This window comes from Papaver somniferum, chromosome 7 (assembly GCF_003573695.1).
Source record: "Papaver somniferum cultivar HN1 chromosome 7, ASM357369v1, whole genome shotgun sequence".
Classification (NCBI taxonomy): domain Eukaryota; kingdom Viridiplantae; phylum Streptophyta; class Magnoliopsida; order Ranunculales; family Papaveraceae; genus Papaver; species Papaver somniferum.
Window position 1 is genome coordinate 74,850,696 of NC_039364.1, and position 27,869 is coordinate 74,878,564.

Consider the following 27,869-nt stretch of genomic DNA (forward strand, 5'->3'; position numbering starts at 1 on the left):
ACATTGAGAGTGCCGTAGATGGCTTAAATCAAAAGAAAAGAAGAAAAGGAAAATGAGTAGCAGTATCTCTTTTCCAGTAAAGCCACTTCATATGCACATCATGAACTCTTCCACTGAGTCACTATGCAACTCGCAGTGGATAAATTTTATCAAATCTTAGATATGATCGAAGTAATCAGAGCCTTGTCAGCCTTGTCAGTGCAGCAATGGAATCGCCTGGGTTAGATTGTGAAATAGCTCTTCTAAGTTGCACTGGAGTCGTTCTGTCACTCAAGGAGTGGCAACATTTTCTTTAGCAAGAGGAGCGATTTCATCGCCCTCAATTCCTGGTTCACTACCTGCAACTTCCAAGCTCAGCAACATGTCCTCCCAATTCTTGGCAGGTCCCTGTGTACCACAAAGGCAAGAACAGAAAGTATAGAAGTCATTAGTAGATACACTCATAGAAACATCATCACTAGCAGACACGACTAGCTATTTTTGCACCCAACTATAGCCTGCGCAAGTGAACCGTTTCATTGGTATCTGGGGCAAAGCATTTGTAGTTTTATTTTGGAAACTATCCAGAATGCCAATCATATTGATCGTGGGCTACCTTCATATACCTACAAGAATTACTCACCTTCCAAGAGAGGTCTTGAGCCATGCAGTTCTGGATCATTTCTGTTAAAGCTGGAGTTCCATAGGTTTCAAGGGCCTTTTTGGTGGTTGTGGCGATTGCTGTCACGTCTAATGGGTCAATTGCCTCGCACTAACGTGACCATATAGATGTTAGTTTCAGAAAGAATACATATATGCATACTTATATGCGTTTGTAATATCAAATTGGATTTCCAGGACAAGGTTATTGTGTACACATATATCTCACTATCAGACACGTGTATATAAAAAGGTACGTGGAAAGCATGCAGGCCAAAACATCAAAACATGATGCGTCACGAAACACCGAATAAACCCCGAGGAGTTACTTTATCTCATCCCCAAAAGAAGAGCTAAGATCAACGGTGGAGAGAAAGTTAGCTGACACGGACTGACAGGGGCAGAAGACACTTGTCTGACACGAGCAGACCCCTCAACTACCCACATTAAACACTCTGAGCAGTGTACGTGTCGACCAACCTGTGGAACGAGCGAGGATGCCTCTGCGGGATCAAGGGGCAAACGCAGACCTCCGCGTGATGGACGCAAGGACACAAGAAGATAAGGTTCCAACGGTCTTCAGAGATGGGTCCCACGTTCTATCCTTATAAATACCCAATCTCCACCAAGAGGAAGGGGGATCGAAAATATCAGGAAGGGAAGGAGAGAGAGAGAGAGAAATAGTAAGGGTAAGTTAATCCCTTAGAGGAGAGAAACATGTAAACCCCAAAAGTCATTCAACTATTCGTGTAACCGTGAAGAACATAGTAAAACAACAAACCCCGTGGATGTAGGCCTTAGTGCTGAACCACGTAAACCTTGGTCTTATTTACATTTCAGCACTTTACATTCATTTAGCTCCGTGCATGTTTACTTATATGTTTTGTTTTCCTTAATACTTATATCCCATGCACAAACGCCACGCATGGAGTTGTTGGATGAGGCCATGATAAACCCGAAGGTTTTGAGCCAATGAATCAACACCAGGGTACCATCATCATAATCTCTTTAGATGATAATGATTGATTGTGAGCGTTCGGACCCCCTCGTGGTTTGTGTGCTCACAATTTGGCGCTAGAAACAGGGACTTCGTCCCGGTAAAAGATTTATCTTGTCCTGTGATTTCATTTTATTTTGGCATATGATTGCTCTGATTTTATCAGCTCGGACCGTATAGATCATTCGTTAACTGTATTATGTTCAAAAACCCACCTTTGGTCTTCGATAAGAGTTATTGTTCTAAGCGGGTTATTGTTCTAATCCATCGGATTTACAATTTTCGTAGTTTTTATACTAAGGATCTCCTTTAATAAAACTCTAACCCGTATTTTATAGCCTGCGGGTATTAACTCCCTCTCGAAAAATTGTATTTCGCCAACTAACCCGCTTCACGTGGATATTCCCGTTTCTGTTGTTTGAAATAACTTATGCAGAGAGAACGTGTTGTGAGTAAATAAGGCAAGTTTACGCGAGATTTCATTATCAACAAAAGGGCACGTGATGGAAAAGACGCAGGAAGCAGGAAAATCCAAAGCTTTGTCAAAAGAAACACCCAGGACAACCCCGATCATCACCCGAAGCAAGCAGAAAGGAGATAAAGCTAAAATGACCAATCGAAGGCAAGATACTGCAGAAATCACTTCACCCATGAACGCTAATTCAGTTGCAGCGGCGGCTCTCAGAGCAGCAACGATAAAGTACGGGGAGGCTGCGGTAGTCCCGAAGGCTGCGGAGGCTAGCAATACCTTCGCCATGAGTCAACTTAATCAACCAAGAGAAAGGGTGGATGAATCCAGAACATTCCAACCCGCGCACCTTCTAACCTTTGGAATGCCGCTAACAAATAATCAGAATCAAACCATACCGGCGGCTCTGGCACCGCAGAGGGGCGCTCACTCCAATTTGGAAACACCAGCAACCGAAGCTGAACCCCTGCCACCTTTAGTACAGACCATGGAGGAGGGAGGCACCACGGCTGTAGCGGCACGCGCTGGGACTCCCAATCAGGGGTCCAACCAATCACACCGACTAATGGCTGAGCTTGAGGAACTGAGGAAGAACCAGCAGGTTTACGCAGAAGCTGTAGCTCTGTTGGCCAGAGAAAATCAAGATTTAAAGGGGCGGATTTCTCTAAGCACGAAGACCAGCCAACAACTTGATGAAGCAAGCTCCAAAGCACCAGAGCCAAACCAAGACTGTAGAGTCGTCCTAGCGGCTAATGAAGACGCGACAAGGAGACGTAGCGTATCCGACCCGGATTATGACGATGGAGAGTCAGACGGTAATGAGCTGAAGAATTTAGAGCACCAACGCGCAATGGAGGAACTACGAGATGAGATGATGGCAGAGATCAGGCAATTAAAAAATAAACAAGGTGGGGGAAGGTTAGAAGAGGTAATGAGAGAAGCTAACTCCACGCCCTTAACGCATCGCTTGGCCAACACCCATATTCCACTGAAATGCCCTGTCCCGAAGTTCGAATGCTATGATGGATCCAGCGACCCTACTGCACATGTTCGGTACTACAACCGTGTCTTAGCTAGATGGGGTCAGAACGACGCCGTACTCTGTAGATACTTCCCGTCAAGCTTGAAGGGATCGGCGTTATCATGGTTTGATAATCTGCCACCAAACTCCATCCACTCATACGACCAACTCGCAGAGAAATTCTTAAGAACATACATGTACAACAAGACTGTAAACACCGGGATGGATAAGATCTTTTCACTAGCAATTGGCTACAAGGAAACCACGAGGGAGTACACAAACAGATGGCATAAGATCTGCCAAGCCATAGGGAGCGTGGACCCAGTGGTAAGCATCAACTGCTACAAATGGGGCTTAGACCGAATGAGTCCCCTATTTGTTGAAATTCACGGGAGCGTGCCCAAGACAGAAGGAGATCTCCGAATAATTATCGAGAAGCACGCTCGACTTGAAAAGTGGGCCGAATAGCCAAATGAAACACCCATCTGGACCAATTCAACATCATTCATGAAATTCAACATTCTCAGAAGTCCCAAGTGCTGGCAGATTTCTTAGCAGACCTCCCCCTTGACAACGACGAAGAGATTAAGGGAATACCAGAAGCCGAGGAAGAAATCAAGGATCCAATGGATATCCTCGAACCTGCGAGTCATAGACAATGGGAAGTCTTTGTCGACGGATCTAAAAATAAGGAAGGAGCAGGAATAGGTATTGTCATTATCACCCCAACTGGAGAAAGGATTATACAGGCACTTAGATTGGAATTCAAAGAGGATACCAACAACATTGTTGAATACGAAGCTGTCGTACATGCCCTACGTATAATAATAGAGATGGGGGTAACCGATGTAAGGCTGACAAGTGATTCGCAGCTTGTCATACGACAAATTGGGCTCGAGTATAATGTGTACGATGACACTCTTTCAGCTTACATGGCCTTGGTCCAAACATTGGCATCACAAATCCCGAACATTAAGTTCCGGCACTTATGCAGAAGGGACCTCAGGCACGCGGATGCCCTAGCATATATATCATCCATGCTGAGGGATAAAAATGCCGAAGGTATTAAAATAGCAAGGGTATACGAGCCTTCGATTGCATCTCAATTCTCCTTCGCTACCAATCAAGATGTGATGGAAGAAAATATCGAAGACCAGGTAGGAGAAGACATCCATAATGACTTTGATGAAGAGGACATCCTGTCAAGAGCAAATCAAGACGAAGACTTCAGCAACGAAGATGACTGGAGGGTGACAATACATGCCTTTCTCGAAAAAGGAAGCTTACCTGCGGATCGGAAACAAGATAGGAAGATGCTCTCCAAAGTGGGAAGATATGATCTTCGGGAGGGGGTCCTGTATAGGAAGTCCTTCCTTGGACCATTACTACGCTGCTTGTCCCGGAAAGAGGGGCATCGAATTCTAAATGATATCCATTATGGTGACGCGGGGAATCATAGCGGCATGAGATCACTAGCTGACAAAGAAAAAACGCAAGGATATTACTGGCCGACAATGATACAAGATGCCGCGAGGATGTCCCGACAATGTGAAGAATGTCAGCGCTTCGCGAAAAAAATCCACGCGCCGGCAACAATGTTAAACTCTGTCGATAGCCCGTGGCCATTTGAAAAATGGGGCGTAGACATCGTCGGGCCTTTCATCGAAGGATCAGGGAAGAGACGATTTTTGATAGTAGCCACGGACTACTTCAGTAAATGGGTGGAGGCTAAGGCCTTGGCCAGGATCAGAGACGCGGATGTGTTCACTTTCATATTCCAGAACATCATTTGCAGATTTGGTATACCTGCTGAAATTGTATCTGATAACGGCAAGCAATTACAGGGAAAAAATATAGACATGCTCTTCGACACTTCAAAATAAGAAAGAACAAGTCCACCCCCATACCCTCAAAGCAACGGACAAGCGGAAGCTACCAACAAGACCCTCGCCCTTATACTCAAAAAACAATTAGACGAGCATAAGGGAAGATGGTGCGAACAACTGCACAATGTCTTATGGGCATACAGGACAACACGAAGATCCGCTACCGGGGAATCCCCGTTTCTTCTAACTTATGGAGCTGAAGCAGTCATACCTACGGAAATCCTCATGCCAACCACGAAGACCGAAGCTTGGGAGAAAAACCTCACAACAGATATGATGTTAGAAAGGTTGGACGACTTGGAAGGAAGAAGGGAAGTAGCATTGCAAAAGATGGAAAATTATCAACGAAGACTAGCAAGGGAGTACAACAAAAAGGTAAAGCTACGGAATTTTGTAGAGGGACAGTATGTGTTGAGAACAATCCCACGGTATCAGCAAGAAAAGAAATGGGGAAAGTTAGCACCTACATGGGGAGGACCTTTTATGATCCACGACATTGCGGGTAACGGTTCCTACTACCTTCGTAATCTAAAAGGCGAGGTCCTCCGGCATCCTTGGAATGCTAAATGGCTCAAACCATACTTCCCATAGAAGCAACGCAGATTTGAATCTGCTTGGAGTGTACCAGAAGAAGAAGGGAGCCTGACCGCTCCACATGTTTCTATCTCTGGAAGAGGAATTGCAGACCTCAACTTATCAATCAAACAAGCTTTCAAATTATCAAGTCAGTGGAATCTACCTACAATATTGGGGAAAGTAGTTAATCTACAATCTCTCAGGGCTCCCCCATCAGTGTCCATAAGTGTAGGACCAGGGGGAAGGCACCCAGCAGAAAGAGATACCCAACCAATCTTAAGGCAACGGGTCGACGGAATGGGTGCGTAAATATTTTAATCCCATATCCTAGAACGTTGCCCCGGCCCCCACCGTCTGGGAATCCTCTGGCCCAGGATTCGCCAGCGGGGTGACAGGTCTCAAGACGATCACGAAGGTACCTTCCTTCAGTATCGCACTCAAAAACACTTAAAAACTTTTGTTTTGATTTTTCACAAATACTTAAAATAAAAACAAAACAACATTGTAGGTATATCAAGAAGAGGATTCATTTCATAAAGGGTGATTACAAGAAGTGAAAGGCCAAAGTCAAGGATACACAATCAAAAAATATTCCTTTTACAGGATCATCAGCAAAAAATATCCTTGTTACATGATTACAAAAAGTATAATGATGCCGCGGATCCTACAAAACGCTGCGATCTCTACCTAAGTGGCGGCCCCATCGGCAGGATTATTCCGAAGACTTGACGGGACGCTCCCACCAGAAGAAGGGCCCGAGGAGCTGGGCAAGGCAGAAGGAACGGGACGACGAGGATAGTTCTTCACGAGACCATGTTCATTCCTTAGGCCAAGTTCTATCCTCTCCAGCATCTTGTTCGTCTCCTCAGCCAATTGACAACGAGCCTTGTGTTTAATAACTGTTGTCCGCTGTTGGGCTTGGGATAATAACGAAGATAGCCGATTCACTTCTCTAGAAGCAGCACCAACGGCCTCCTCGCGGGTTGCTGCTAAATTCTTGAAGTGATTGGTCTGTTCTTCCTGTTGCGCTAAGGAAGATTGAGCCTTTTCAAGTTTTTCATTTGTGACGCGAAGGCGTCCCTCGAGCTCTGAAAAAGACAACACCACGGAGTTAGCGTAGAAAAAAAACAAGGTCACACTCGATGAAATGGGATTATACCTTCGACACAAGCCGAAGCCTCTTCATACTCATTAACAACCGCATCTCGCGCTTCATCAAGATGATCATATTCCGCGGATAATTTCTTATAGTCTAGTTGAAGGTTGGTGAGAGTAAATTGACAGGCATCTAATTCTACCTGCTTCATCGAGTCCATATGACGAAGGTGGTCGACCTCTTTATTTATCTCTGAGACCCCTTTGCTGAGTCTGTACATGCACACTTCTAGATTCCTCTCAGACTCAGCATGACGAGCTACGTCGGCACGAGACGCGGAAAGAGCATTGCTGAGAGCGTAGACTTCAGCACGAGCATCATCTCTTTCTCTGGCAAGACAGAGCATATTATCCTGGACCCCTGAAAGAGGAATGGATCGAGCCGTCTGTAATTCTTCTTCCAACAGCTGAATCCTAGATTCCAACAAGGAAGTGCGCTCACGGGCTTCCCGCAGATTATCACGGGTCCACAGCAGTGTGCCATTAAATAAAGCACGATCATGGTTGTACAGATTTTGCATGTCGACCATCTGAACATGCCGCGCGCGCCATACCTCAGCCCGAGCATCCCATTTCTTAGCTTCACTCTTAATTTTCTCAACCAAATCTCTAATACGAGATTTTTGCCGAACTCTTTCGTTTCGAAGCCATATCAGCTCGGGGACGCCACCCACTGGAGATAGGGTGGGGAGACTCAGACAGAACAACTAAGAGATAAAAGAATGACGACATACGGCGAAAGAACCAAACCTGTGAAAGTGGAAACTTGGCTACGAGTTTGCTCTAACTCAGCGCGCACTGCAACAAGTTCTGAACGAAGATCAGCCTCTGCTTCACCCAGCTTTTCTTTCTCCTTAAGGCTTTTCTTCAGCTCTTCTATTTCCACCTCAGCCGCAGATAATTCCTTTTCTCGGTGACGAAGCTTAGACTCGAGCTTCAGAGATTTCGCTTTGAAGAACTGATACAGCACGTGGTTACAATGCTCGCTCCTCATCATCTACACATCAAGATGACAAAACATTATTTCACCGAAGCGTCTGATCGTTACGTAGAAGTATGTACGAAAATTTACCTCCAGCACACGATGCTGCGGAAAGCCATATTGATACCCATCGGCGATAGCCATCATATCGGCAACGGAAGTAGGAGGCTCCGACACGAGGGTAGCTTCGGGAACAGTCAACCTTTTTCCCCAGGCTTCAGACACCTGCGCCTTAGAAGACATCTCCATCATGCGACGGGTATACGCGGTTGATTCCTTTTCCCCAGCAACAACAGGAGCCGGATGAGAGACAAACAGAAGATTCTTTTCCTTAAACCAATCCATGATGGCGTCCTCACCCTCAGACGTCGGCGACTGGGGAAGACTATCGGCAGGCGCATCAACGACAGATTTTCCTTTCTCTGACACGACCCCCTCAGCACGAATGTTGGCATGCTCCTCCGCGCCTACATGCACAGCAGGCTCCTCCGCACCAACATCTTCTACAGTAGCATCCCCATTACCATCACCACCAAGAACATCCCAATCATCATTGGGGGAAAGTAAAGAGAAGTCCTCGGGAAAATCGAGGGCTTCGTCAAAGAAATCCCCTGTGGAATACATCCGATCAAAAGAAAATTATTGAGAAGTGGGAAGGGTATCCGCGACATCACCAGCAGGCACGGAAACATCCCCGATGACAACGTCATCAGCCACCACAGCTTTGTTCCTTCCTTCATCACCAGCGTGACCAGCGAAGACCTCTTCTTCGACATTGATAGGGGAGGTACCAGTACGTTCCTCCCCATCTGTAATCTCGTCCTCAGCAAACTCTTCGTTCACTGGACTAGTAACTTCTTCTTGGGCTTCAACCTCGCCCATCACCGTAGTAGAAGACTGCTTCGGCCTAATCTTTTTCTTCTTCAATACCTGAAACCAACACCACAAAAAGAATTATTTTTCCCGTCTGATGGAAGTTCTAAAAAAGAAGCGCAGCTAGAATCTGCGTACCTGAGCAGCTGAGATATTCTTCGGTGGGAGTATAGCACCGGAACCATCCTCCTCGTCTCCCTCTACGACGTCCAGGGCATAAGGAAAATTCATGCCCACAAAGTTCAGACGCCAGGGGCAGAAATCTCCATAGCGAACAGGAGGAGACTCGCGCGGCTTACTATTCTCGGTAGGCCGCCAACCGCGGAGACCAGGAATCCAACCATAAGCCCACGGACCAACTATCTCGATAACGGTGGCGTGCCACTCGTAGTCATGATCGCGCTTGATCCTCTCTCGCGCGGGGAAGAGTTTCCGACGACTGGACGCCTCCGTGCCAGGAACATACTTCAGCTTGGCATCGCTGACCTCATTTAACAGACGAATCTCGCCTCGAGGAGCAGGGAGATTCCGAAGGCTGACACTCCACGGCTTGCGATTCCTACTATTGGCGTAATTACCGAAGGAGTTATTGAAATTCTCAGGAGTATACCATTCCTTCTCCATGGGATTTGGGACGTAACAAGTCATCGACGTTTCCCCCTTACTCCGCAGATAGCATTCCTTCAGGGCGCGGAGATAATTCCCCGATAGTTGGGATACGGAACGGCTGTGAGTATTAGTGGAAGAACCCTCACGACTAGCGAGCATGTCGTAGTAGAAGGAATCACCTGATTTGTACAACGGCAGCATGAGACCAGCTTCGAATGCCCCAACCGTCGTTAACAAATGAAATTCATCGAACTCATACTTGGAGATAAGCTCATAAGTAATATCATCCTCAGGGGCATAGAAACGAACCCCGAAGGCTTGAAGCTCATGCTTTTCCTTGAATATTTCAATATCGATATGCTTGAAGGTTACTTTTTTCCTGCTAACAGAGACATTGCGTATTAAGGGAGCAGCCTCATCCTCCTCGGCGGGGCCGGATTAACTAACGAACGCTTCCGAAGCTTTTCTCTTCACGGGGGGATTCTTTGAAGATTCAACCCTAGGAGCTACACCCTTCGTATTCTTCCCTTTAAAAGTTGGAGAAGACCGTAGATGATGCTCGGGCACTAACGAACGTAGAGGAGGAATGTCAAAAGCAACAGCGCGAGGCGGAGCCTGCGTACTCCTAGTATCATCAGGAGGACGAGCCACTGAGCGATCAAAGACTCTTCGAGAACCAGACGGAATTATCGGAGGAATCTCTTCCCTAGAGGACGAGGCTTTCGCTCCAGAAGAAACTCGACTCCGACGAACATCATCTTGAGACTCTCGACGCGGAGGAGATCTCGATAACCCAGAATCAGGAGTCTGATAAGTAGGCCGCGGACGGTCAGACATGGCTGCGGAAAGAATAAAATCAAGAACAAGTTACACACAATCAAAAAACATTACCAAAAATCAAAAAACACATCCATAGCAATACAACCACGATAACGTAGCAACCCTAAAATTAGTATACATGCTCAAAATTTCACCCTCGAAGTAATGGCTTCCTTAATTTAAGATGAAGAACAGGGGCAAACTAGTATGCAAGCATCAGAAGAAGTTCTTCATCACAAACAAGGAACAACAGTAGCAGAGAATTCACAAATCAACACAGCATAAAACGGTGGAAATAAAGAAAAGAAAAACTTACCGGCAAAAACAGCAGTAGAAGAAACAAACAGGAGAAGCGGGCGTGGTTAATGCTAAGGTGGAGAGAATTTAAGATCACAGGTGCAATGAAGACTGACAGAAAATTTAAGATCACAGGTGCAATGAAGACTGACAGAGAATTTAAGGTCACAGGTTCAATGAAGACAGACAGAAAATTTAAAGGCTGAAAAAAAGAATGAAAACTGAGAGAGTGTTTAGGAAGAATGAAATTAAATTTTCTTTCTATCCTTAAAATACCCGAAAGAAAGAGAAGGAGATTAAGGGAGGAATGGGAAACGTGCCCGTTAAATAAGAAGTTAATACACGAATAAAAAACGTGCCCAAGTATCTAGGAGAAGTTATTAGGAGTGAGAAGAATATGCGACGATAGTTTTTCTTCAAGGCACCCATTAGTCATTCAAGCCCGAAGAAAAGGGGCAAATTGTGTACACATATATCTCACTATCAGACACGTGTATATAAAAAGGTACGTGGAAAGCATGCAGGCCAAAACATCAAAACATGATGCGTCACGAAACACCGAATAAACCCCGAGGAGTTACTTTATCTCATCCCCAAAAGAGGAGCTAAGATCAACGGTGGAGAAAAAGTTAGCTGACACGGACTGACAGGGGCAGAAGACACTTGTCTGACACGAGCAGACCCCTCAACTACCCACATTAAGCACTCTGAGCAGTGTACGTGTCGACCAACCTGTGGAACGAGCGAGGATGCCTCTGCGGGATCAAGGGGCAAACGCAGACCTCCGTGTGATGGACGCAAGGACACAAGAAGATAAGGTTCCAACGGTCTTCAGAGATGGGTCCCACGTTCTAACCTTATAAATACCCAATCTCCACCAAGAGGAAGGGGGATCGAAAATATCAGGAAGGGAAGGAGAGAGAGAGAGAGATAAATAGTAAGGGTAAGTTAATCCCTTAGAGGAGAGAAACATGTAAACCCCAAAAGTCATTCAACTATTCGTGTAACCGTGAAGAACATAGTAAAACAACAAACCCCGTGGATGTAGGCCTTAGTGCTGAACCACGTAAACCTTGGTCTTATTTACATTTCAGCACTTTACATTCATTTAGCTCCGTGCATGTTTACTTATATGTTTTGTTTTCCTTAATACTTATATCCCATGCACAAACGCCACGCATGGAGTTGTTGGATGAGGCCATGATAAACCCGAAGGTTTTGAACCAATGAATCAACACCAGGGTACCATCATCATAATCTCTTTAGATGATAATGATTGATTGTGAGCGTTCGGACCCCTCGTGGTTTGTGTGCTCACAGGTATATGGCTATATGCTTCGAACTTACTTTGACGTTGAAAGCTCCCATTTGAAATCCCGTGAAACCTTCTTTGACAGTGTCCACTAATCCACCCGTCGAGGCAACAATAGGCACCTGTACCAAATTTTCTCATATGTTCATGGCCTGTTAAACAAATTTCTAAACTTGCTAAAACAAACTAATAGTATTATTTCCATATACTTCTATCCCAATGATGCTCCCACAGCAAAGACCAACTGACCAAAACATAGGCGGAGGAGTCCTGGGTCTCTCTGTTTCAATGAAGTCAGTTTTTTTTCTCGCAGATATGAGGTGGTCTATATAGTGAGAGTTGAATCGGGCTATACCGTTCCATAACGCATAGCATGTAACTGGATGAGTCCACATGGTTCAAATCTGCTTGGGATCATCATAAAATCAGCCCCAGCTATGATCATATGAGCCAAGGGAACGTTGAACTTCGCCACTCCTCTAGCTTTTTCAGGATACAAAGTCTCTAACTGCTCCAACTGTTTTTCCATGGGCTTTTTGCCAGTACCCTGAGATAAATCCACAATAAGTTAAACAGTTAATTACCAAACAAATTTATGAATTGAAATTCTGATAGCTAGTCCTATACTCACAAGGACAATTATCTGCACTTCTTCGTCAATAAATTCAGGGATTGCTGCTGCCAAAATATCCGAACCCTTTTGCTCCTCAAGTCTGCCAATGAAACCTATGACAGGAATATTACGGTCAACAGGTAACCCTACTTCTGCCTGCAGTGCTTCTTTCAGACGAGCCTTCCCCTCGCTCACCTGATGAAATTTCTGTGTTAAAATCCAGCACAAGCATACTACTGGATGGTGGAGGCATAAAAATTATGTAAAATGGTTTCTTACAGTTGAGGCATCATATTTGACGTCGATATATTTATCAGTAAATGGGTTCCACTCCTGAACATCCATTCCATTTATAATACCCAGACAGCCAGCTCTGCATATAATATTATCCAGTTCCACACCTTTATCCGGGCCTGAAGCAAGTTCTTCAGCATAGTATGGACTCACAGTTACGACCTTGTCTGCCTCTAATATTCCAGCCTTCATCCAGTTAATCTTCCTTCCTTTAACAGGCTTCTCATACCTGTAACATAGCAACTTTTTGAGAAAAGGAAAAGTGAAAATTTGCACTTAATGAGGATTTCCCGGAAAAATCCTGAAAATAATTTCGTAGGAAGACAATTCAAGGACTTATACCCGTCAATAAAGTCAAAAGAACTCCTAAATGAATCCGGAAGATTGAGAAGCGCAAAATCGGAAAAAGCAAATCTTCCTTGGTAAGCAATGTTGTGGATGCAATAAGCAACCTAGAAGAATTACAAAACTCGGCATCAGTCAAGAACGACAGGATTCTTGATCTCATATTTATACTTAGAACCTTGTGGTTAACTTACCTTGGCAGTTTCGTACATCCCTTTAGATTGGTATATACTTTTAAGGTAGCATGGTAGGAGGGCCGTATGCCAATCATTAGCGATGAACACGACCTCCTCTCCTGGAGGGAGAATTACAATTATTTTACTTCAGCATGTAGAGTATTACTTTTTACAAAAATAGAGAGAGCTTCTATTTCAGGGAACATAAAAGATAGGCCTCACCGTATGTTCCAGAGAAATATTTGTTGCTGTTGAGATTCAGAATTCTTGGGGCTTCTAGAGCTGCTGAATTTCGATGAACCCTTTTGAGACAACGTAGTAGACATCCTGATAGTTACTCACGTAAAATTTCAGAATTTTTGGAGTTGTAAAAGTATTTTTTTGATATTTTACAAAACAGACAAATGTTCCTGAAAAATTCTGACGGGCAAACTTTTGTTGTTAACTAAAGTATTTTTTATGGGGTAATCATGAGTTTTTTGATATGGTGGTTCAAACGAAGTTTGTAAATCTAGATATTATCTTCAAAACTCATATTATCTTCCGTTTCGGAACTAAGGTTTGTGAGATGTGGTGTATTAGGTGATTGGGAAATTACCGTGTCCGTGGTCAGAGTATAAACGAAGATTGTGACATGAAATTGAAAAGGAACATGGCTACCAGGCGCATGTGGATGAACACAAATCTTCCAAAGCTGACAAAGGCGGGAATGTCAAACACAACTCTAACCGTAGTCTTCATAAGAAAGGTATGTTTCGTAAAACTGAATCCGGCGTTACTTTAATTAAGGGTGATTGTTATGTTTGTAAAATTCCGGGCCATACGGTAGTAAAGTGTAGACAACATAAAACCTTAATAAGTAGAAAGTTAATGCTAATTTAGTTGAAACAAATTAGAACGAGTTTATTCACATGATGTCGGAAGTTATTTTAACAACCAATGTGAGAGACCAGAAGGTGGACTCTGGAGCCACCAAGAATGTTTGTTGAAACAGAGACCTGTTCACCTCCTATCAGAGGATAGGGGATGTCGAGAAACTCTTTTTGAGTAATTCATCTGCAATAGAGGTTGCATAAAAGGAAAAGGTCGAGCAGAAGCTCATATCTGTAATACTCTCACATTGAGTGAAGTTTTCATGTTCCAAGCATATGCAAGAATCTTGTATCTTGTTTTATTGTAGATGGAAAAAGATTTAAGATCTTAATTGAATCTGGAAAACTTGTTGTAACAAGGCAGTTATTTTTTAAGCAAGAGTTGTAGGACTTTGGGTCTATATAAGCTTAACGGAAAAATCTGATGATGTGAACATAGTTGATTCTTGTGCTTTCTTTATGTGATTTATTGTTTTATGTGGTAAGCTTGTAACCGTAAACTTATAAGTCAATGCTTAATTGGATAGCATAGGCTGCGTACCCAAATTTAGTTTGAACTTTGAACACAAAAGTGAAATCTGTGAAGAATCAAATATGCTTTAAAACCTTTTAGCACAAATGTTCAAAGTAATTCTAAGCCTTTAGAATTAATTCAGTTAGGCCTAGATGACATGAGTTCAACCCAAAATCACTGTGGTAAAATATGGTTTATAACTTCCGTAGATGATTATACGAGGTACTGTCTTGTATACTTGCTTAGGGATAAGGATGATGCCTTAGAAGCCTTAAGATGTATAAACTTGAAGTTCAAAACCAATTAGAAGCCTTGAACATAACAACTGTATCCTTAAGAAGATGATAATTGTCATGTTGATTAGTTCAGGATTACCTGCGGCCTTGTGGGGGGAGGCAGTCATGTTAACTAGTATATCCTGAATAGAGTACCCTTAAGGATAAGATAAAACTCCATATGATTTATGGATAGGTAGATGACCTTCTTATGAATGCGTCGAAGTGTGGGGGTGTTTGACTAAGTTTGCCATTCGTCTTCCTAAAAGAAGTAGATAGAAACCAAAAATGTTGATTGTGTCTTCATATAAGGTATGCTGAGTATACTTCTACATATAGATTTTTGGTTGTGTGTTCTGATTTTTCAGACTTTGGTGTGATTTTTTCTGACTTTGTTGTGAATACTATTACATAATCTAGGGATGTTGAGTTCTTTGAACATGTTTATTCTTAAATCTGTACCTCATTAGAGATGTGTTGTTGATCCCCTAGATTTATTTTCAAATAGTCAGAACTTATCTTAAAGGAAGATAAAGTTAAGGTTGATCCTAATAGAAGTAAAAAAATTAGACTTGAGACTTCTTATGAAGCCGACTTCATAACATGCCTAGCTTAGTCTAAGCCCTGGACTTGTAAAGAAGCCTTGATATCTACTGAAACCCCATTCTGGTAAGAAGCTTCATTTAGTGAAATGGAATCAGTACGTCGGAACCTGACTTGGGAGGTTTATAGTTTACCTACAGAGAATAAGACCATGAGATGTAAATGATTCTTTAAGAGGAAACATTAGGTATATGGAACTGTAGAAAAATATTAGGCTAAGTTGGTAGCTTAAGGCTATAAACTAAAAGAAGGTGTATATTTCCTTGATTCTTATTCACATGTGACGAGATTTACTTCCGTTGAGATGCTAATTGTTATTGTTGTCATAAACAAATTAGAGATATATCAGATGGATGTTAAGACAACTTTTCTAAAATCGTGAATTAGATAAAGAAATTTACATAGACCAACCTGAGGACTTTGTAGTGAAAGGTTATGATGACAAAGTTTGTAAGTTGAACAAAATTTTGTATGGTTTATAAAATAAGCACGTAAACAGTGACATGGAAAATTTGATCATATGATAATGTGTAGTGGATTTAAGTTAATGAATCTGACAAGTATATTTACAAGTAACTTGTTAAGGATACCTGTGTGATTGTATGCTTGTATGTTGATGATATGCTTATACTTGATACAAACATAGATGTGATTAATTCCACTAAAAACATGCGCTGAATGAGAACGTTGACTTGAAAGACTTAGGCCCTGTTGATGTAATCTTAGGGATGAGGATTAGAAAATAATCTAACATATGTAGTCTTTGTCATTCTCATTATTTTGAATTTGTGCATAAGAGATACAATCAGTGTGATTGTAAGCCTGCTTGTACTCCGTACGATTATTCATGTAGACTTAAGAAAAAAGGGTAATGGAGTATCTTAACTTGAATATTCAAGAGTTATAGGATGTCTGATGAATTTAATGAACTGTAAGAGTCCAGACATTGCCTATATTGTGAGTAAGTTAAGTAGATATAATTTTAGTCCAGAGCAATAGCATTCAGATGCACTGAGTAGAGTATTATGGTACCTAAAATACTCTATTACCTTTTATTTGATTTATCAAAGGTATCTTGCTGTCCTTCAGGGACTTTGTGACGTAAACTGGATAGTTGACTCAGAGGAGTCTAAGTCTACGAGTGGATATGTTTCACTCTAGCATCAGGGTTTGTTTTTGGAAGATTTACAAACAAACATATATTGCTCAATTCATTATGGAATCTGAGAGTATTGAGTTAGATAAAGCACGAGAGGGGGCCGAGTGCCTAAGATGTTTTTTAGAAGACATTCTTCTCTGGCATAGGCCTGTGCCAGCTATATTTATACATTGTGTTAGCCAAGATATAATAGCTAAAGCTGAAAATAACTAATCTCAATCGACGTTATTTCCATTGATTGGATAAAGTCCAAGGAGAATATCGCGCAATCTTTGACGAAAGGTTTATCCCAAGAGATAGTTAGAATTGCATCGAGGGGGAAGGGGCTTAAGCTCATAAATTAAACTTGCCATGAAGGATACTCAACCTTGCTGACTGGAGATCCCAAGATCAAGGTTTCGAATGAGACAACTAATTTGTGGTGGGTAAAGGTAAGCACTATCAGAGAATTTTATTCTCTGTCCCTTCCTTATGGTGTAGACGTGATAATGTAACTGCATGTGAAGGATGAATTTTAAGAAGTCTTAATGAGTTCTATAGTTTCAATTTAAGATTGAAGTGGGGTGTAGCAGTAACACTCTTTATGGAAACTCACCTATCTGAATGAGGAAGTGGGCCGCTTCCTATGAGAATATGAGTTTTGATTCTCTAGAGCATTCTGAGAAACAGGATATGTCCAGGGCCAAATTGGACAAAACGGCACGAGCTTGGCAGCAATCTTGGAGATATCACCTGTGGTTGTTATCACGAATTACATCAAATGCTAGCAGTTCAAGACATAGTTCACTGTCTCTAGCAAGTAATTCCGGTAATATCTCACTAAGCAAAGGTTTAAGACCTCATGGAATTTATTATGCGATCCATGAGGTCTTAAACCTTTGCTAAGTGATAACAGCGGTCCGCTGGTTGGCCTGAGACAACAATGCAGATAGGCGTTCCGCCTCTTTGGAGGAAATCTCTGCTGCTTCCTCACGAGACGCGGCCAACCCTTTGAAATAGTTGGCTTGTCCTTCCTGCTGCACTAAGGCAGATTGAGCTTTTTTAAGCTCATCATTTGCTGCGTGAAGCTGTCCCTCGAGTGGTGAAAACAAGAAATACCAAGGGGTTAAAACGAATAAATAACAGAATCACACTCGATAAAACGAGGTTATACCTTCGACATTAGCCGAAGCCTCTTCATACTCATTAACAACTACGTCCCGAGCCTCATCAAGAAAGTCATATTCGTCGGATAGTTTCTTATAATCCGTTTGAAGGTTCGTAAGAGAAAATTGACTCGCGTCTAAGTCTACCTGCTTCATTGAATCCAAGTGACGAAGATGGTTGACTTCGTAATTCATCTCCCCCATCCTTTTATGGAGTCGATACACATTCACTTCAAGATCTCTTTCATATTCCACTTGGCGAGCAACATCAGCTCGAGACGCTGCTAGGTCTTTACTAAGAGCACCAACCTCAGCCCTAGCATTATCTCTTTCCTCGGTAAGATGCAGCATACTATCCCTAACCCCGGGGCCTAAGAAAGAACGAGCCTGTTGTAACTCTCCTTCCAAAAAACGCACTCTAGCCTCTAAGTCCGAAGCATGTCCTCGAGCATCCCGCAGGTTGTCACGCGTCCATAACATATTTTGCATATCAACCATCAGTGTTCGTTTTTCACGCCACTCAGCTGCTAAGGCGTTGTGCTCATCAGCACGAGCATTCCACTTTACGGCTTCTCTTTTCAACTTACCCACCAACTCTGCAATGCGGGATTTCTGTCGTTCCCTTTCTTTTCGAAGCCATATGATCTCAGGGACTCCACCCACTGAAGATAGGGTGGGGAGACTCAGACAGAACACCAAAGTAAAAATAGGGAATCACGAGGAGTAAAAGACCAATAAAAAATACGAACCTGTGAGGGACGATACATTTCTACGAGCTTGCTCCAATTCGTTGCGGACTATAGCAAGTTCCGAACAGAGACTCTCCTCAGCATTACCCAGCCGCTCCTTTTCCTTCAGGCGACCCTTCAGTTCACTTATTTCCATCTCGGTCGCAGATAGTTCTTCTTCTCTATGACGAAGCTTAGACTCCAACTTTAAAGACTTTGCTTTAAAGAATTGGTATAGAACATGGTTACAATGTTCGCTCCTCGTCATCTATGTCACAAACAACAAACATTATTATACCCGAGGGATCAGATATCGCGAAGAATGCAATGTTCGTATATCATGAGGGAATCAGTACAAGGATTTACCTCTAAGACACGCTGCTGGGGAAAACCGTATTGGTACCCATCAGCTATGGCCATCATATCAGCAACATAGGAGGGAGGGTCAACCACTAGGTTAGCTTCTGAAGCTCTCAGATTCTTCTCTCACATCTCAGCAACGCGGGCTTCAGAAGACACTTGCATCATCTGACGAGTATAAGCGTCAGAATTCTTCTGACCAGGGACCACTGGGGCAGGGTTGGGGACGAACATCAGATTTTTATTCTTAAGCCAAGCCAAAATGGCATCTTCTCCTTCAGGCATTAGCGAGTAAGGGAAATCCTCTGAAGGAGATTCAACCGCAGACTTCCCTTTGGCTGTTCTCCCCTCACTCACGCAACTCTCGACATCACCAGCCTCAGTATGACCACCTGCGTTTTCAGCCTGCTGACCGGTGGCATCTTCTTTACCAATATCCCCAAGCACATCCCAATCATCATTTGGGAAAGCAATGAGAAGTCTTCGGCAAGACCCATGGCAGCATTCACATCAAAGGATTCCCCCGCGGAATATATCCTACCAAAAGAAAATTCAGGGGAAATAACGGGCAGATTACCCACACCAACAATATTATCGCCAACAGGGGTAGATCCACCCCCGCCAGTACGACTAACGGTAATATTACCATCAGACTCACTATCACCACCCGCGACAATTTCTTCTTCACCATCACCACCCGCGGAAACTTCTTCTTCACCATTACCACCTTCGTCATCAGGATGAGAAGTATCGGTACGCTCTTCTCCATCGGAAATTTCTTCATCCTCAGCATACCCTTCGTTTACAGGACTCATAACCTCCTCATAAACCTCAGCCTCACCGGTAGCCACAGTAGAAGATTGTTTGGGTCCAAGTTTCTTCTTCTTCGACACCTACAAACCAGTACACATCCCCACAAAGGCTCATTTTTTCCCTCACTTCAAAAATGAAAATTATTTCAAGCAAGGAAAGGGGCAAATAAAATAGAGAATATAAGAAGAAACTATACCTTGGAAGCAGCAGCACTCTTCGGTGGATGGGTAGCACCAGAACCCTCCTCCTCATCTCCATAAACGACATCAAGAGCGTAAGGAAAATTCATGCCCGCGAAATTCGGACGCCAAGGACAGAAATCTCCATAACGAGCAGGAGGAGTTTCACGAGGCTTGCTGTTTTCAGAAGGACGCCAACCGCGCGGACCAGGAATCCAACCATAAGCCCAAGGACCAACTACCTCAATAATAGTAGCATGCTATTCATAATCATGATCACGCTTAATCCTTTCACGAGCAGGAAAGAGTTTCCGTTTAGCATATCCCTCAGTACCAGGAACATACTTCAGCTTGGCATCACTCACCTCACTCAAAAGACGAATTTCACCACGAGGAGCAGCAATGTTACGAAGACTAACACTCCACGGCTTACGGTTTCTACTGTTGACATAATCCCCAAAGGAACTGTTAAAATTCTGAGGAGTGTACCACTCTCTCTCAGCAGGATTTGGAACATAGCAGGTCATCATAGTCTCTCCCTTGCTTCGCAGGTAACATTCCTTCAGTGCACGAAGATAATTCCCAGATAGTTGTGACACGGAACGATTATGAGTGTTTGTGGAAGAGCCTTCGCGACTAGCCAGCACGTCATAATAAAAGGAGTCACCCGACTTATATAGGGGCAACATGAGACCCGTCTCGAAGGCTCCAACCATAGTCAATAGATGAAACTCGTCAAACTGATACTTACCAAGGAGCTCGTAAGTGATATCATCGTCAGGGGCATAGAAGCGAACCTCAAAATCTTGAAGCTCATGTTTTTCCTTGAACATCTCAAGATCAATATGCTTGAAAGTGACCTTCTTCTTACCAACTGAAATGTTGCGTATCACGGGGACAGTTTCTTCTTCGTCTGCGGAATCAGAAGTAGGACTCAATTCCGAAGCTTTCCTTTTAGAAGGAAGATTTTTAGACGGATCATCTCTCGACATAGTACCCTTGGAGTACTTCCCTTTGAAAGAAACCGTGGGAGGAGGCGGCAAAGATTTCTGCGGAGGCACTGAAGGACGAGCCATAGAACGAAGGGGCGGAATATCCAATATTTCAGTACGAGGAGGAGGAGCCCGCGTACTCCTAGAGTCATCACGAGGGGGAGCCTGCGTACTCCTAGAATCTTCACGAGGACGAGAAGGGGCGCGGTTAACAGCATACCTAGACCCAGAAGGACCCTTCAGCACATCCCCTTTCTTAGTAGGCACAACCTTCGCACCAGAGGAAGATGAAACCCTATGACCCCGAGGATCTGATTGCGAAGACTTGTAAGGACCTTCCCCAAGTGGAGATCTGTCAGAATCTCGACGTGGAGGGGATCTTGGCGGACTAGACGGCGGGGTTTGGTAAGGAGCCCGCGGACGATCAGATATATCTACAAGGAAACACAAAAACAGTTTAGAGAAGAATACGAGGAGATCACTAAAGATCAAAAAACCCATAATTGATGGTTCATCCGGATAAACATTAAAAACCCTAATAACTAAAAATAACCAGAAATACTCCATCAAACTCCAGGGATAATACTTAGATACAGACTCACAGACTTTGTAACAAAGAACAGGGGCAAACATATATGCTTCGACATGTGTCTTCTTCATCACAAAGCAAATAATACAGCAGCAGGAAATACACGGGTAGATACATAGATAAATCAATGATGATCAGCTAATGAAAAACCCCATACATGTATAGAAGAGGACGACAAGCACCAACCACAGTCGAAGAAAGGAGGATCGGAGATATCAAAAGCTAGTTGTCTGTGATACAGGGGCAACAGCAGTCGAGAGCGAAAGAGACAGAAAATTGAATGTTGTTATCTTCCTCACAAGAATGACGATAATAAATGACTAAAGAACAAGAATAGAAAACAAAGAAAGGATGAATACTGACAAGAAGAGGATGAACACTGACAAGAAGAGGATAAAAGTTTTTTTCATATTCTCTTTCCTATTTATAAAGCTAGAGAAGACAATAATTGTCCCTCGTACCAAGTAGCAGTTATGGGGAAAGTTAATGCAAAGTGGGAAACGTGCCCGTATTTATAGGGGAAGTTATTTCAGGAGAGATAAAACGTGTAGGACGACCTTTCTTCTTCTAAATTGCAAAATACGCCCAAGTCAGAAGAAGACGGGCAAATTGTACGTACACCTTTCATCATCCACCACGTGTACAGAAAGAGACACGTGGAAGGCATGCAAAACAAGATAACAAGCATCTCATCAGAAGATGCCACCGGTCAGCAGATCTGACGGTCAGGGACAGAGGATCACATAGGTATGATGGATTAGAGGAGCACCAGATAATACCCCTTGGGTGTTAATACACCCAATCCCGAGGAAGATCCCAGATCAACGGCTGAGAGGAAGTTTGACTGACACAGATGTGACCAGACAAAGAGACACTTGTCTGACACGAGCAGACATCCATATACCCGCATTAAATACCAAAGAGATATACACGTGTCAATCAGCTCGTGGAAGAAGCGAGGATAACCCTTCGTATTCAAGCTTAGGCCGCAGCATATGCCGAAGACCTCTGCGTAATGGGCACAAAGCACAAGAAGATAAGATTACAACGACACCTCAGAAGTAGGACCCATGTTCCAACCCTATAAATACCCCTCTCCACTAACAGAGAAGGGGTCGACCAATCCAGAGAAAAGATAGGAGAATATAGGAGAGAGAAATAGGAAGAGTAAGTGATCCCCCTACTTCCGCAGACCTATGTGTACTCTAAAGTCATTTGACTATCTTTGTAATCATTCAATACATAGTGAAACACCAACCCCGTGGATGTAGGCCTTAGTGACGAACCACGTAAATCTTTGTCTCATTTATATTTCAGCATTTTACATTCAGCATTGAACGTCATGTGCTTTACATTTATGTTTGATTCTCTGTTTACCCCTTTTATACGAACATTATTCATGATAATATTCGACTAGACAATGACAAGCCCGAAGGCTTAGAGTCGATGAATCGATATAATCATCCCCTTTACATATACGACGTACAATTTCAGAATTAGAATGTATGTGAATATTGTTTGTGAACACGTGGATGGCTTCGAGATTTATGTGTTCACAATTAGTATACAGGTGTGTAATATACCAATAAATTCTTAAGATATTGTTTTCGTGTATTACAAAATCGTTACTGAACTTAATCATATACCTGGAGACTTTGGTTTATGAGATTTGCAGACATATTAATTAAAGACCAAAGAAGAAAGACCAAAGCAGCTAAATTAAGATCCTCAAAAAATTAAAACTAGTCATATATCTAAAGAGTTTTTTATGAGATTTGCAGACATACTAAAGACCAAAGAAAAACGATCAAAGCAGCTACATTAAGATCCCAAATAAGTAAAATTAACCATATACCTGAAGAGTTTTGTCTATGAGATTCTTCTGAATATGCATCGCAAACAACCCCTAAAACCTCTGTACATTTTTATCCACGTTTTGCTGAAAATCAAACAAATCCAGATCAAATCAAATTACTTATTACTGTTCCAAAAATAAGAAAATAAAAATAGTATTGAAGAATTCAAACATAACATAATATTACTCCCACCTCCTTGCATCCTCAAGAGCACAATTCTTTGGACGGGTTCGATTTGACTTTGTAACATCATCAAACTTGTTGGCTTGTAGTCCATCAACAGCTGCACAAATCATGTACCAAGCAAAGCAAAACAGTCAGAATAACAAAAATTAAACAAAAGAAGGAGGTCAACCTAAAATATCTTTGTTGTTAATATAAGAGGAAAAGAAAACCCTGAAAATAGATTTAGCTATTTACCCTTTTCACAATCATATCTGCAAAACAAAAACCATAACCAAATTTTAATAAGAAAGAATAAGAAGGAAAAGAAACCAAAACCAAATTTTCTGATTAACATACTATACAGTTTAATCAGTTTACTCAGCACCAGCAGCTTGTTATTTTCATCGTGAACTATACATAGAATAATCACGTTACAGTAGGAAGCTCATGTGCACTTATAGAATGCACACAGTTTACCACAATAGAAAATCCCCACATTACCTTGTTCAGTAGACAAAATATGCTGCTTTTCTGGATTTTTTTCCCCTACTTTGTATGTTTATACGTAAGCATCGATTGTATAGTGCTTGATACCTCGACATGGATTGACATTGACACCACGTCTCCTACCACCGTTTCGGTTACCATCGGTGATTAGCGTTTATTTGCGGACATAAAATTATGTGTGATGATAGAGACGCAATAATTATGGTGTGTAAAAACTGGAATACGGTGGTAATGTTTGTGGTGTGAAAAACAGGAATACGATGGTGTTCCCAGAGGAAATATTGGTGGTGTGAAATAACGGGACGATCCTATTGGCTAAAATATATCCCGATGGGGTCAGAAACTCTAGGAAGAGAGCTTTGTTCAGCTTTCAACCATAACAGAGGAAAATCACCTGAAATTCATATTATTAATTAATTAATAATTGTACTTGTGATCAGGTTATACAAGTCCAAATTTCTACACCCCTCTATAGGGGTGCACATTCCGCCCATGCTTATTGGTTAGTGAGACAGCCTAAACCACTTCTTTTTTCTTTCTTGTTTTTAACTTTCTTTCTTATTTTTAACTTAACTTTTCTGTTTTTTTCACGCTGATTTTCCCCGATGATTTACATATTCATAATGATAGAAGATCATATGAGAGGTTTACAGATTATTTCTAAGAACTTCTCCAATGGTGAATGTGGATGATTCATATTTGTAGGCATACAATTGGTTAAAATCCTTTTCATTTTTAATTTTGTATGATTTTTATTAATAAAAGTGTGACTAGGATGCGAAGACATCCTCTAAGTGAATGTCTAAAACTAAAGGTTCACCTAGAGGATGTCTAAATTTTTTTTTACCACATCACATTCACATCAATTAGTCGGAAATTGTATTTTATAAATATGGTTATGGATCCCACATGGATTAAGATTTTTTCTTCACACATATTCCATTGGAGCGCCTCTAAACAACCTAATATTCAAGAGAATAAGATAACTACTCAGAATTGTAAACAATAACCCCTAAAATAAATGATTAGACTTAATTTTAGATTTTGACTAGAATAGAGATCTAAGAATTTTGATTTCAAAAATATTTCGGTCAAATCATAAGTGCTAATTTGCTATTCGCATCTTCATCTTCCTGATATTTGATGATGCATGAACACGTCATTAAGGTCAATACATTCCTTAAATTCTATACTATAAATCTGTTTAACCAGGAAAGAAGGAGATGTCGCTGATTGAAATTGGATTTCATTTTCAGGCTCAAAATACTCGCTCTAATTGTTCCTTCTCTTTCCCAATCATCTATTAGTATTATCCTGGGATCTTTCTTTCTCAAAATTACCTTCCAATGTAGAAATTAGGGTTTGTTTTCTGTTTTTGTCATAAATTTGTGTAGACAAATTAAAATCATGAACGGATAATCTAACATTTTGGCAAGAACTACTTTATAGAAAACCTTATATATATACTGATTCGGAAAGAGTATTTCCTTAGGAAGAGATTTGCTTCATCTTTGTTGTTTCATTAATCAACATTACAACTCTATATTGGTTAGCAATGGAAGAAAGAGATGTGCTGATGGTGATGGAGTTGCCATGTCGTTGTTGATGATGAGGTTCACTGGAAAACATGCAAGTATAGGCGATGAAGAGTTTTCTTTTATTTATTTTTTCTTTGGAGACGATGTACTAAGAGAGAGAAAACATTTTACTCGGAAATAAAAGTGGTTTTGCGGTATAAAAATTGTCCAATAAGTATAGCCGGAATGTTAAGGGGGTGCACAGACTCAGGTTATACATAACCTGAGATAAAGCAACGAGATAGCGGAACAATGTGTTTCTTAATAACTTCATTTATGGTCAAGAATCGATTGATTTACCTTTGGTATGAGCAAGGTAGTTAATATTGTGTATCGGTCTCGCTCGTATCTGCCGGTTCCGGTATACCTATACAAAAAATTATATCGGTTTTCATCGGTGATATATCATTAGAACTAGAATTTCAAATATTTGTAATATCTTAGTAAAAAATAACAAGAATCATATACATATCTCAAATTTCTAAAATACAAGGAGGTTTATTAGCCAACGTTGTGATTGCTATCTCATTATGTCGGAAAATCTTTCATGTTATCCTTCATTTTTATCTTTTATATTTTCTTGTCTTGCAATTGAAATATGGTTTCCATCTTATATCCTACCATATAGTCATTGATTTTATATCATAAATATATTAGGGATTTTTATCATCTCTAATTGTCGTTGTGCTTGTCTGTAAAGGCTAGATGCATGTTGATGAAAAATTTATTCATTGAAACCGATATTATCAATGTACTAGTATGTAACTCGTGCTATGCACCGGGCCCGGTGGGATCAGCTAATTAGTGTGCAGGGCTTCGCCGCAATCCCCTGGTTAAATACGTTAGAATTTTTTTGAATAGCTTTTGATTAGTTTGATTTTCTAAAGGGAAAGAGTGAATTGTGATACCCTTTAGGTATCTAATGATTCGATAATTTACATTTGATATTATAAACCTAAATTTATGTATTAATTTCATCGACAAATTTTAAAATAATTAAAAAAAAATTTACTCCATAAATTTTAATTTTTAAATAATTAAATTTTATATGCTTTTAAATTTTTTGCAAATTAAACAAAATTACACTTTTTTTCGTCCAACCTTTTGTTTATTAACGTTATTAACACATTGTCGTATCTAACGACTTTATTTGTAGACGTTTTTGAAGGTATGTATATCATATGCAAATTCGTAAAATGCAATTTTCAAAAGAAAATAAAAATAAATGTGAAACACAAGAAGTGTGGATGCGGTGTTACTGCAGATATAGTTCATTTATGTTGAGATTTAGAAGTCGACCAATGTAACAGTATTATGTTAAATCAAGTTTTAAGTAGCACCTTATCATCATTACATGTTTGTTAGTGGTGTTTGAACTACTACTTAAGCATAGTTCCTTGATACAGGTTAATAGGCTTTATCCAAGATGGACACTGGTCCCCAAGAAAGAACGCCATGGTGACACTGTTAATTATAAAATTTGCACCCATTTGGTTTAAAATTACAAACATTTGTTTGTGGTTTAACAAAATTTAAACAATATACTATCGAAGAATAATAATATGTTTCAAAAGCGGTGTGTCTAAAAATAAATACTCAAGTTATCTATAATTTCTATTAATAAGTAAAACACTTCTTTGATTTTTTCATCTATCTCGACCAATGGTGACATGTTAGGATCCCTTTCCATAATCTCGTCCATTTCATCATCATGTGCATCTAGTTCGATCAACGTTGGCATGTCATCGTCGTTTTCTATAGTGTCATGCTTTCTTTTTTTCACCAGATCATTCTTAGTAGGTGGAGTTTTTCTCCGTAGGAGTTATAATTACCCTTTCGTTTTTGTTTAATAGATATGCTTTATCCAAAGCATTATCACAATGAAATATGTCATTTTCTTTTAAAGTGAGATATCTGTAGTTTCTTTCTTCAAGTATGAACCTAAAGATCATTGATTTCCCTATTGCAGTCAATATTTCTTCAATGCAGTCTGTCCAGTTTTCTGCAAAACAAAATTATTCTTTAAGAGTTTTCATTCTGTTTTTCTCCTAAAAATTTGTGCTTATCATAAACATTACAGTTACGTGTACATCTGCGGTTGGCAATGCCATCATTTTTGATACTATAATATTGTTATCTATAACCATTTCAGTCGTGTATCCCCTTGATGTGAATATACCGCTTTCGTTACCGTCATGTACTATAAGTTGGAGAATGTAACTGTTACAAAGCATGTGTTAATTTAGTAATATTCTTTTATAAAATTTAATAAGAAATAATGGATATTTATAACTTAATAATTTGTTACCGTGGAATTGGTGCGTTTACTATTACTACACATCTATTGCACCATGGATCGCCTTTCATGTAGACATACATTTCTTTGCAAACTGGACATGCCATGTAGTACCACGAAAATCCTATCTCAATTCCAATAATTGTTCTTTTAACGACAAATGTTGCTCTCTGCAT

At 41.1% G+C, this 27,869-nt stretch overlaps 1 protein-coding gene across 1 annotated transcript; it reads right to left on the reverse strand.

Moving 5' to 3' along the window:
* Window positions 1-255: 255 nt before the first annotated feature.
* On the reverse strand, window positions 256-27,869 carry LOC113294774 (granule-bound starch synthase 1, chloroplastic/amyloplastic-like). The gene is made up of 12 exons (XM_026543151.1): window positions 27,775-27,869; window positions 23,569-23,585; window positions 23,341-23,431; window positions 13,286-13,365; window positions 13,082-13,182; window positions 12,885-12,994; window positions 12,528-12,771; window positions 12,267-12,443; window positions 11,991-12,182; window positions 11,671-11,757; window positions 623-751; window positions 256-387 (listed from the first exon to the last, which is right to left on the reverse strand). The coding sequence occupies exons 1-12, from the start codon at window positions 27,867-27,869 to the stop codon at window positions 271-273; spliced, it is 1,440 nt and encodes a 479-aa protein (XP_026398936.1). The 3' UTR covers window positions 256-270.

Excerpts from the sequence above, each read along its gene's own strand:
- LOC113294774 (XM_026543151.1), bottom strand. The coding sequence starts at position 27,869 with ATGCAGAGAGCAACATTTGTCGTTAAAAGAACAATTATTGGAATTGAG. Across the intron at positions 13,366-23,340 it reads GCTCTTGAGGATGCAAGGAG|GGTTCATCGAAATTCAGCAG; the intron begins GTGGGAGTAATA and ends TTGTCTCAAAAG. Across the intron at positions 12,995-13,081 it reads GGATGTACGAAACTGCCAAG|GTTGCTTATTGCATCCACAA; the intron begins GTAAGTTAACCA and ends TAATTCTTCTAG.